Here is an 11,314-nt window from a genome sequence, read left to right as displayed (position 1 = left end):
TGTGTGAGCAACCCCTGTCCTCTTCCCCCCACAAGTTCAACACACACTCACAGCCACTCAGCCAGCTCTGGCCATGAATAAAGGTCAAAACATGATACACAGACAGCCCCGTTCTAGCCCACGCTGAGACCCCAGCCCCAGAGGCTGCAGCCAGCCACATTCCACCTCCGCGCTACCCACAAACGCTTCGCCCACCTGCACCCAGCCTCCTGTTCTTGAAGCAAGCCCATACCCGTACCCAGAGCTGTCTCCTCCCTCTCCCTGCTCTCTCTCCTCTGCCTCCACACCAGCACTGGCTGCTCCGGGACCCTTCTTCCCACACAGCCCCCCATCAGCCATCTCTTCAAAGCCTGAGCAACCTGGGCCCCTCTCCTTGCCTGTAGCTTTCAGGGCAAGGGGTTCGGAGAATCTGGAGCTTGAGGAAGCAACATGAAGGGTGGGTGTAGGACTTTGGGAGGAATCTCCATGGCCAGAACAAAGTTTGAGGGGAAAGGGGGAATATGAAAGAGGCCCAGGCAAACTGGATGACCGGGGTGGGGTGAAGGTTCTCCTGATGAGAGCCTGGAGAGATGATTCCCCTCACTGCTGCCCTGCTAGGAGATGACAAGACAGTAACACCAGCAGCCATGGATTAATCGAGGGTGTTCTATGTGCCAGGCACTTACCTCATATGATACTCAACCCTATCAGGCAGGGACTCTTCTCCCATTTTACAAATGAGGAAAGTGAGGCTCAGTAAGGGATTTTGAAGCCCCAGAGATCCAGGGGTGTGATAATCCTGGCTTCAAATTCCAGGGTCCTGGTGGAATGGGGTAAGGGGTGTGCAAGTCAACTATTTAGAGGATACTTTGGACCCTGTTCTGTGTATGTGTGGTTAGGAGGTGGGCGAGTGGGAAGGAAACCAGAGCAAGTGCCCACGTGCTAATGGGCCCTGCATTCCCCACCCCGTCTTCCTCCTCTTGGCTTCAGTGTCCTCATACCCCCTCCTCCACTGCAACTTCTGGTGGGGGGCAGGGGGAGCAGCTTCTGGGGAGGGGCTGGGAAATACAACTAGTTGTTTTCCTGGCTGGCCTTGCTACATCAAAGAGAGAATAAAGACACAAAGATATCTATCTGTACCCCCATGTTCATGGCAGCATTCTTTACAGTAGCCAAGACATGGAAACAACCTGTGTCTACCGAGGGATGAATGGATGAATGGATAAAGTTGTGACAGATGATATACATATACATATAGATACAGGGATGTATGTGTATATATAACAGAATATTATTTGGCCATAAAAAATGAGGAAATCCTACAACATGGATGGACCTTGAAAGCATTATGCTAAGTGAAATAAATCAAAGACAAATACTGTATGATCTCACTTATATGTGGAATCTAAAACAAAAGTCAAACTCCTAGAAAAGGAGATCAGATTTGCGGTTATCAGAGGCAGAGGGGAGGGGGACCAGGAAATGGAGGAAGATGGTCAAGAGGTACAAACTCCCAGATTTAAGATGAGTAAGTGCTGGGAATGTAATGTACCACATGATGACCAGAGCTAACACCGCTCTATGATACACCAGGAAAGTTGTTAACAGAGTAACACCTGAGTTCTCATCACAAAGAGAATTTTTTTCCTTTTTCTCTTCTTTTCTTTTTCTTTTTTATTGTATCTTATGAGAAGATGAATGTTAGCTGAACCTACTGTGGTCATCATGTCACAATATATGTAAGTCAAACCATGGTGCTGTATGTATGCCTTAAATTTATACAGTGGTGTATGTCACTTATTTTTCAATAAAGCTAGAGGAGAAAAGTTTTTAAAAAGAATGCAAAGGGACCTACGAGTGCAGACTGAGTGTAGGGGGTCATTCCTCAAATCCAGGTGACAGCAAAATGGGGTCAGTTAACATGCAAATGGAGGTCTGGCCGCCCCCCTGGGTCCCTATAACCCCAGGCTTGCCCTGGGAAAACCGAGCTGGGCCGGGCGTGTGTAAAGAGATATGGCTAGGGGGGAGGACAGGGGAGGTTATTTTGGGAGGTAAAAGGGGAAGGGGCCGTGAAATCCAGGTCAGGGAAGGGCTGCCCAAGAGAGGAGGCAACTAAGAGTTGAGGCTGAGTGAGCCCTTAGAGGAGAGGGTGGTCATAGGGACCCCAGAGAACCAGGCATTAATCTGTATGGAACCTGCCAGGTGCCGGTCTTCAGGCTAAAGAAACAGATCTCTGGCCCTGGCCCTGGCCCAGCTCCTCCCCTAGAACTCCCTGTCCCTTCTCCTCCCTACCTCCAGTCCTTCTCCTCCCCCAGGGATGCATCCAGCCCTGCCCCACGCCAGGGCCACAGCACCTCTTCTCCCTCCATCCAATGACCCCCAGGCCCTGGCAGGGTGCCACCAGCTCCTAAGAATATCCTATCTGCCTCGCTCACTGGTATTGATTGACATCTGGTCCTACACCAACGTGGTAAGTTCTTCACAGAGTCTAACCTCCATCCCTTCAGTTACAGCAGCTCATTTTCATGATCCTGCCAGTAGTGGGACTGGAAACCAACCCCATCTGTAAACAAGCCACCCCACCAGAAGTTTCCCTCTTCATCCCCCAGCATTCTCCCCTCCAAGGCCTTTCACCTGCTTTCCCAGACCCATAGTTTAGCAAGCAGAAAGAGAAATCTATTTCACAAGCATTATCGGCTCCCCACCCCCAACACTCCGTCTGCTGAGACCCAGATGGTCCTCTCTCCCGGGGACCTTCACCCACTCCCATTCGCACTTCAAGAGAGAGGCTCTGGCCTCTGGAGACCCTTTAAGGTCTTCAATTCGCCCTCCCTGTCGGCCGAGGGAACTGCCGGCCACGGGACCGCACCCCTCCCCTCCAAGTTTTCACCTTCGCCCTAGTGTTTTCCTCTCCAGGACAAGTCCGTCTCCGTGTCTAGCCTTCACCCCGCCTGCTGCATGCTTAAATCCCCTTTCCTTCTTTGCTCTATGAGACAACCCGTTTTCAGATCATAAATGAAATCTTCCTCTCACGTTTGCCGCCTCCTCTTGGCAGCGCCCCTCCACCTTCCCACTCCTAAAACCTGTCCCAGCCTGGAGAAGTTCTCCGTCCCGCTCCCCACCCCCACTCCCTACCCGGAACTCTGAGGACACCTGGATGCCGGCCGGGGCCGCCGACCATCCCCCCGGACCCGGCCACACCCGGCTCGCCCGTCGGCGGGGTCTCCCGCAGCCCGCGGCGCAGCCACGACAGGGTTAAGGTTCCGAGCTGGGGGAGGGGGCCGGGAGGGGCGGGTGCGGAGCCAATCGGCGGCCGCAGAGTCCCCGGGGCCGGAGCAGGGAGCGCGGTGCCGGGAGCCGGGAGCTGAGCGCGCCGGGCTGGGGCCGGGGCCGGAGCGGAGCGGAGAGGGAGTGCGCCCGCCCCAGCCCCGAGTCCCGCCGCCCGCCCTCCCGCCGCAGCGCCGGCCCAGCGGCCGCCGCCCCAGCCATGGAGCAAGACAACAGCCCGCGGAAGATCCAGTTTACGGTCCCGCTGCTGGAGCCGCACCTTGACCCCGAGGCGGCGGAGCAGGTGCGGAGCAGGGCGGGGTGGCAGGGGACTCGCCCAGCAACGGACGAGGGACCCCTGGGCTGTGGGATCTGAGAAACCCGCTTCGTCCGCCCTTCGCAGGGCGCCCCTTTGAGGGCGACCGCGCTCAGTTTGGGGGTCTTCTCTCCCCTCCCCCACCGCTGGAGCCACATCCCCCTGTCTGTGCGAGGACGAGCGCCTCCACTCGAAGCCTGTCCGCCGCGGAGGGTCCCTCTCTGCCTTCCCAGCCCTGGGGGAGGGGGCCTGCCTGAGGACACGACCCCTCCCCCCGCCTTCGCCAGGCTTGCATCCCCCACCCACTAAACCCCCCCCCCCAGAGTTTCTGAGCTCGGATAGGGGCGCCGAAGGTTACGGCAGCCTTGCGGGAGGGGTTCGGGGCGGGGTGGGGAGGGAGAAGGTAGGTAATGGAGGGAGCCTGGTGCTGTCGAAAGGAGTTGAAAGAAGACAAATCGCCTCCCGGGTCCTCCCCTAACTAAAGGCTACCTTGCCTGACCCCAGAGAGTGAGAAGAAGAAGGAGCTGGGGAAAACTGAAAGGGGTGGGGCTTTGGGGAGAGGGGTGGTCGGGTCCACAGGCCGAGGCTCCCCTCTTCTGCAAGTCTGGACACGTGGGTCCCTATTCCCAACTCCTGCCCTTTGGAGCAGGGAGTGGGGTGGCATGGAGAGAATGGTACCGGGAAGCCAGAGGCAGGGGCTTTCTGGGAGCTGGGTGCAAGGGACTCCCTGTGCAAGGGAGCAGCACTGTGCTGGCCTTGGCTCAATGGGTGGGAGTCCATGGCCCTGGCCCAGCCCAGGGCCCGGTCTATTTTTAGGTCAGAGCCGCCTGGCAGAGGCGGCAATGGATGAGAGTGTGTGAGCAAGTGTGTGTCTCAGGGAGAGTGAGCGTGTGTGTGGAGAGGGTGACCACCCGTGGTCACTACTACCGCCCATTTACCAAATATTTGCTCATTGCTCCATCTCTTTCTGTGTTCTCTGTCCATTTCCCTGGACATCCCCGTTCCTAAGGAATACCCATTGGCCACAAGGTCAGTTCTCCATTCCCCCCAACCGGCTCCCAGGGCTCTGGCTGGGCCTCCCCACCTGAAAAAACTCTGTGACCTCTTGGGATGGGCTGGAGAGAGTGTCCTCTGTCTTGCTTTGGTGGAATAAGGTCAGGGTGTGAAGGGAAGGGTCGGGACACACACTCTCCCTGTAACTTCAGCTTCCCAAAGTGTGGGCAGGGGTGAGGAACCTGCCCCTGCCTCCTCTCCCTGGCCTGGGGGGAGCCGCCTCTCCAGACCTCGATGGCGTGACAGTAGGAGGGACTGTGGGGAGACCTCAGGCCTGGTGAGGATGAGGAAGGTGGAGAGCCTGAGCTTGGGGAGTGTTCCCCCAGAGTCGGGGGCAAGGCTGTTATGCCCAGAGGCAGGGGACTGGCTAAGATAACCTCAGACCCAGGAAAAAGACCCCATGAGTGTGGGCTGGGGGGATTAGGGGTGAAGTGACAAGGACTGCCTCCCACCGGCATAGACAGGTCTCACTGCCTGACACCTGCATCTGTTTGGTGTTCGAGAAGGCAGGTGTTGGTGTGTGTTGGGAGGAGGAGGGGGTAGGCCAGCTGGTTCAGGGGTCAGGAAACAGAGGAGGAAGAGAAGACAGTGGTAAGGAGCCAGAGTGAAAAAAGAGCTGGGACTTCTGCCTGCTTTTCTCTAATATTCCAAAATTGGTGTCCACTAGACCTGAAATTCTACCTGCAGTCTAACCTTGGCCCCTCTTGCTGTGTTGCCCAAGTGTGTTACCCCATCAAAAAGCTCCAGGCATGGCAGGAGCTCCTAATCCGGACGGACATGGAAGAGCAAAGGGGGTTAGAAGCTATGAGTTATGGAGCACAGAATGGCAGGGGATGGAGGGGTGCCCACAACTACCAGGTCTTTGGCATGACTGGTTTGGCAGCAAATCAGAGGCAAAGGCACCAGGTGTCCTTGAGCACTAGAATTTGAGATAGGTGCAAGAGAAAGAAGAGAGATGATCTATTCATTTCCTAGTAGTTCAGGTGCCTGGGAGGTGCTTTAGGAAGGCTGACCTGACTCCCTTCTGCTATAGGATATCAAAATTCTCCAAGACTCTGAGTGCCTAGAAATCTTGTCCAAGGCAAGGAAATGGGCTAAGGGACCTGTCCAACATCACAGAGCCCTGCTGCGCTCTCAAAGGCCCTTTCTGACGTGCTTGTGGTCCCTTCTCAGGATTCCAACTTCCACTAATACCCCCACCTTCTCCCTGTCTCTCTGACTCCTCCACAGCCAGCATGCCCCCTCCACCCACAGCAGGAAAGAAAGAAAAGGGAGTCCTCCCTTAGGGAAGGGATGGCCCTCACCCCGCAGATGTGAAGCCGACGTGCCCGCCTGCTGGTGCCCAGCACCTCTGCATCAGGAACGCCAGGCCGACTCACAACTAATGTTTGTGTAGTGCTGATGTGTATGCGCGCGTGCACATGCACACACACACACACACACACACACACACACACACACACACAGGACTGGTACTGCCAGGGACCTTGAAATGTCACCCCAAACAGATGTTGCTGGAATCTCCAGAGAAAACAGTGACCTACCCCAACATACCCCCCATTGTACGCATCCCATTTCTTTGGGGAAAGTCCCCCTCTCAGACTAACACTGTGCCTCTTGCTGGGGCTGATACCCACTTTCTGGGCATAGAGAAGGGCAGGAGTCTTACCCCACCCCCAAAGGTAGTGATACTAAATAATGGGACACAGAAAAGAGAGGAATTTCACCCCTCAGGGTCCTCACCCTACTACTCTCAGCCCTGGATAATTTTAGCCCCTTTCCCAGCCCCTTTCGCCTTCCCTCCTCTCTTCTGCCCTGGAGGGAGCTGCAGGGACTCCAGCCCCACGGGTCCCCTCACTTCCAAGCCTCTAAACCCTCCAGAGAAAGGGGGGAAAAACCATATGTCCCAGGAGTCCTTGGACTGACTTCAACAGCAATCAACTTTATTGGCAGCATGGCAAAAGAACAGCAACCACCCAGCAGACGGTCCGCTTTTATACGTTAATTTCTTAGACTGGGACCCTGGAGCCCAGGGTAAGATTTTTCAGTAACTTTAGGCCCTGACTAGACTCCTGCTAGTATTTTATTTACCATGACAAGGATTTCCTCAGACCACATTTCCTGACAAATTAGGAAGGCAGTGTGTCCCAGGATAGGGAGGACTTTGGGGAATGAGCCAGCTCGTGGGCCAGAGAAATGCACCTTCAGCCCTACCTTCCCTGAGCCGTCCACCCAGGCTGGGCAGGGTCTGAGGGGTGCTCTCCACCAATGCCGGCACACCAAAGGTTAATGTCTGTTTGCGGGGGAGGTGGGGGGTGGGCTGGACCACTGAGGGAAAAGCCTTGGCCCTCTCGGGTTATTTCTGACCATTGGTCAGGATGCACAGAATCACAGCAAGCCAGAGATCCATGCATGAGAGCAGACAGAGCTGCTGAGACGGAGCACTAGGGAGATGCAGAAACGGAAAGGGGGCTGGGGGGTCTTTGGGTCCCCAAGGGGGAGGGGTGGGCCCGGGAATGTCCATCTTGGGATGGTAGGTTCAGTGTAATGGGGCATTTTTTGAGGGATCGTAAGCGGGGAGCCTGGATTATGTTGCTGAGTGGGATTGGGTGGGGCTTCAATGCTCCCACGTGCACTTGACCTCTTCCCTCAGATCCGGAGGCGCCGCCCCACCCCTGCCACCCTCGTGCTGACCAGCGACCAGTCCTCCCCAGGTAACCCCGGGGATGGGTCGCTGAAGGGCGTGGGGGCTGCTGAGGACAGCCGGGTCCAGTGAGAGAAGGCGGGCACCGGCTAGAAGGGCCTATCAGAGGAGTCAGGGAGAGCTAGCTCCTCAGCCCCAGGGTCGGGAAAGCTGTGGCTGCAATCGCAGGAGGATTTCCTTTGCTTTGGCAAGATGGAGCGGTGCTGGGGCAGGGGAGGGAGAGCACCTGGCTCCTAAGCCCCCCAGGAATTGGGGTGGTCAACTGAGTGCCGGTTGCTGTGGCAACAGCCTTCCAGGTTTCTCCAGCAACTGAGATGCTGCAGCCCCCACCCCCAGAGGCAGTGACAGCTGCGAGGGGGAGGGACCGCCTCCATCAGCCCTCTTCCCAGCCCCCAGAGGGGAAGGCGAAGGTCGGACACAGCTCAGGGAACAGCTGGTATTCCGGTCACCCGCGTGCCCAACCAGGTCTCCGAGAGTGTGGGGGAGCTTGCCAGGACAGGGGCAGAGAGGTGGTCATGCTCATAAGCCAGCCTGGAGTTCAGGATACCCGAGCCTCTGGCCTGCACCCAACCACCAAAAAGGATCGTACGTCCCTGCACAGGATAAACTTGCTGTTCTTTATCCGGGATTCCCTCCCATGCAGGGTTCAGCTCTGGACCTGGGGCGGGGGCAGTGGTTGGGAGGAGAGGGAGGAAAAGAGCCAAAGGACCACAGATCCTCCTTCAGGAGCCTCCAGGTCTGAGGCAAGGATGTAGACGGAGATTGACCACAGAGTCAAGGACAGGCCTCCGTGCGGGGAAGAAAGCAGGGCAGGAGGGAGCCCGAAGGGAGCAGGCCTGGGGCAGCCATCAGGGCAACCTTCCTAGGGGCAGATCAGAAAAGAGGTCAGCTCTGCAGGGACCCCTGGGTTTTCAGTCCTCTTCACTTTCTCCTTTCCCTGTTCCCCTCAGAGATAGATGAAGACCGGATCCCCAACCCGCTTCTCAAGGTGAGCTGGTCCCTCTCACTCAGCAAAACCCAGAGAACCCAGTGACTCCTCAGGGGATTATTCCTCAGCCCCCCACCCAATCTGAAGGGCCTTTTGACTCCCTCTCCTCTGCATGCCCCCAAAGGAGCACGAGCGGACACACACACACCCCCACACACCGTATCCCCCACGCCCAGGCTCCTTGCTCACCATTGTGTGGGGGAAGGGAGCAGCTGGGAAGCAGGAAATTTTGCCCCCCACTCTCTGAAGCCCACAATTGACCCCCAGTCTCCCATCCAAAAGCATGGCAAGGCTCAGAAGGCGGGGGAGAAGGGCTGGCCCCCCACCTGTGCTCTGTGTCCTTCACAGTCCACGTTGGCCATGTCTCCACGGCAACGGAAGAAGGTGACGAGGACCACACCCACGATGAAAGGTTAGGAACCGCCCCCCTTCCAGTCCCTTCCTTCCCCTCTGTGCCTGAGGCGAAGCAGTGGACCTAAAGACCCCTTTGGAGGGAGTCCTTGGGAAGTCCTTAAAGCTGCCTTTATTATAGTCGGATTGTTGCTAGACAGTCTGGGCTGCCTCCGACTAGCTGGGAGGCCTGGGGGCACCTGCCTCACCTCCTGAGCCCTGAGTACCGCCTCACTGTGGCAGCTAACTAGAATATGGAGTGCTCACCACACAGAAGGTACTTGAGTATTTCTTGAATCTAAATGGAGTCTTTCCTCTTGCCCCCACGGGAGATGGAGTATCCCAGCGAGTTAGGAAGATCTTTGGTTCCTGAAGGCTCTGCCCCTCCCCTCCCTTACTTTTGAAGGAAATAGGTTTTATTGTGTAGCTTTAGGCCCTCCCTGTTGCCCAGGAAATACACACACACACACACACACACACACACACGCCCCGCCCAGTTCAGATCTCAGAGGATGGAAAAGTCAGGCCGGCAATGTCCGACGGCCCTTCACTGGGTATGTGGAGTTGGAGAGTCCACAGAGGAGACTCTGAACAGTCATGTCCCTCTCTTTCTCTGTGCCCCCAGAGCTCCAGATGATGGTTGAACATCACCTGGGGCAACAGCAGCAGGGAGAGGAACCTGAGGGAGCCGCTGAGAGCACAGGGGCCCAGGAGCCCTGCCCACCTGGGATCACAGACACAGAAGCGGAGTTAAGGCTGGGCACGTCTGGGAAAGCACAAAGTACGTTCAGGCTGGGGAGGGACTGGCCCAGGAGGAGGCCGACCTTACCCATCATGGGGAGGGGTCTAATTGTAGGCAAACTGTCTTGAGAAAATGGATATATTTATATGTACTGCACGTATTTGCCTGTGTGCCCCTTTCCTTGCTGAATGACCACGGCCCCTCCCAGCTCAGGCCGCAGAGCTCCCTGCTGGAAGGTGCGAGCCCACTGTAATGGGAACAGCACTCATAGGCTAGAATCCTGGCTCTGTCACTTTAGCAGCCCAGAGGCCTCCAGCAACTTCCTTAACCTCAGTCTGTAAAATGATAACGATGATGCCTCTGGCCTTGCTTGGGTTGTTTGTGAAAATAAGATGAGACCCGTTCTTAGCCCAGCAGCTGACACATACAAAGCGGCAATAAATGGGAAGTGCTGTTAACACCTGCCCGCGGTCCCTTACCCCCTGTGGATTCCAGAATCCAGAGTCCTTCCCACTATATGAAGGTGACATGGCATATGTACTGAATATTACACAACGCCCCAGCAGAGACCCTGTAATCAAACACATTAGTATTTCTGCAGTGAACTGAATGGTCCCACTAAATGGAATAAATAAAGACTACAAATAGTCCCATGCGAGGTCAGGTTTAGCCAAATTGTACCCAAACTTTTTTTCACTCTCCTTTGAAGGTTTTTTTTTCTAATTTCTGATTGCAAATTAAAAAATAATAATAGTAATGACCCTGTAGTCATAGTTGTGATTAGAGAAGACACCACTGGTCTTGTCCGATTGCCCCCAGCCCGGTCTTGGGCTGTCTCTGGGGTCACTGGAGCATCAAATGGGGTAAGAAGAGCAGCAACCTCTGCCAGCCTTAATGAATACTGCCTTTCCCTCCCACTGCCCACTTTCCCTCCTTAGAGCCTGCAGAACCCGTCCCTAAAGCTCAGGAGAGGGGCAGTGAGAAACCCAGCACAGAGGAGCCCCCAACCCATATACCACCACTGGATTCCCAGGGAGCCAACTTGGTAAGAGCCCGGGGCTGGGTGGCCCGGTCTCCAGGAGAGCAGGCTGTGTGGATAAGGGCAAGGACTAAGATCTGGAATCAGGGAAAGGGGGGACAAAGGACCAGCTTCAGTCACTGAAAAGCTGTCGTCTCAGGCAAGAAGATTTGGGGGCATTACGTATCCACGGACAAAGAGAAATGGGATGAAGCCGCAGGACGAAGGACTGAGGTTGGGCTCAGTACTAGGGTTTCTGGCTCCTGGAATGGGTGATGGCAGTCCGCCATCAGCTTTCTGAGAAAAGGTGTTTGGAACCCAAAGGGAGATCCTCATGTCCTGCCTGCAGCGGAGGCATTGATGAGATAGCCTCGCGGGCTTTGATCTTACAGTCCCCCCTCCCTGCGTGGGCGGCACACGTAGGGGGAACTGGTGTGGGACATCAGAGGTTAGGCACTTGACGACGGGCAGAGCAGCAAGGGTGGGGACAGTGGACCCTCTGGTCTCTCACTCGCCCTCTCTCTTTCTGCCCCTCCCCCACAACAGGTCTGAGAGTGAAGGAGGTATCCTGGAATGGAGACTGCAGTTGGGAATGCATGGACACTGGATGTTTCTTATTCTTCACGTTTAGGGAAAAATCTCGTTTTTAAAAAGTGATAAATTTGGTGTTAGGTCCTTGGTATTTTCCTTCTTTCCCGGCTTGGAGAATCCTTTCTGCCTCCCTTCTTGTCCTGCCTTCTCAGCAGCCCCCTCTCCTTCTGCCCAGCTGGTCTGGAAAGGAGGACATTGGGAAGCTGGGCTGAAGCCTTGAGAAGGGGGTTGGGAGCGGGGAGAGTTCTCTCCCCCAACCCTGCCCT

The 11,314-nt window shown here is 55.9% G+C and overlaps 1 protein-coding gene across 1 annotated transcript; it reads left to right on the top strand.

The window, feature by feature from the left end:
• Positions 1-3,466: 3,466 nt before the first annotated feature.
• Positions 3,467-11,009, top strand: PPP1R1A (protein phosphatase 1 regulatory inhibitor subunit 1A). Its single transcript, XM_028125535.2, has 7 exons — positions 3,467-3,550; positions 7,269-7,329; positions 8,270-8,307; positions 8,656-8,719; positions 9,323-9,478; positions 10,378-10,484; positions 11,004-11,009. The coding sequence occupies exons 1-7, from the start codon at positions 3,467-3,469 to the stop codon at positions 11,007-11,009; spliced, it is 516 nt and encodes a 171-aa protein (XP_027981336.1).
• The last annotated feature ends 305 nt before the right edge of the window (positions 11,010-11,314 follow it).

The sequence above is a fragment of the Eumetopias jubatus genome, unplaced genomic scaffold, assembly GCF_037043125.1.
Source record: "Eumetopias jubatus isolate StellerSeaLion01/CBP00866 unplaced genomic scaffold, mEumJub1_p1.0 scaffold_8, whole genome shotgun sequence".
In the NCBI taxonomy this organism is placed as follows: Eukaryota; Metazoa; Chordata; class Mammalia; order Carnivora; family Otariidae; genus Eumetopias; species Eumetopias jubatus.
Note: the sequence above shows the minus strand (reverse complement) of the source record. Positions and strands in the feature narration are given on the sequence as shown.

What these genes read in the sequence shown, in the direction of transcription:
- PPP1R1A (XM_028125535.2), top strand. Translation starts at nt 3,467, where the DNA reads ATGGAGCAAGACAACAGCCCGCGGAAGATCCAGTTTACGGTCCCGCTG. An exon ending in ACCCCGAGGCGGCGGAGCAG is followed by an intron (nt 3,551 to 7,268) that starts GTGCGGAGCAGG and finishes CTCTTCCCTCAG; the next exon opens with ATCCGGAGGCGCCGCCCCAC. An exon ending in CAGCGACCAGTCCTCCCCAG is followed by an intron (nt 7,330 to 8,269) that starts GTAACCCCGGGG and finishes TGTTCCCCTCAG; the next exon opens with AGATAGATGAAGACCGGATC.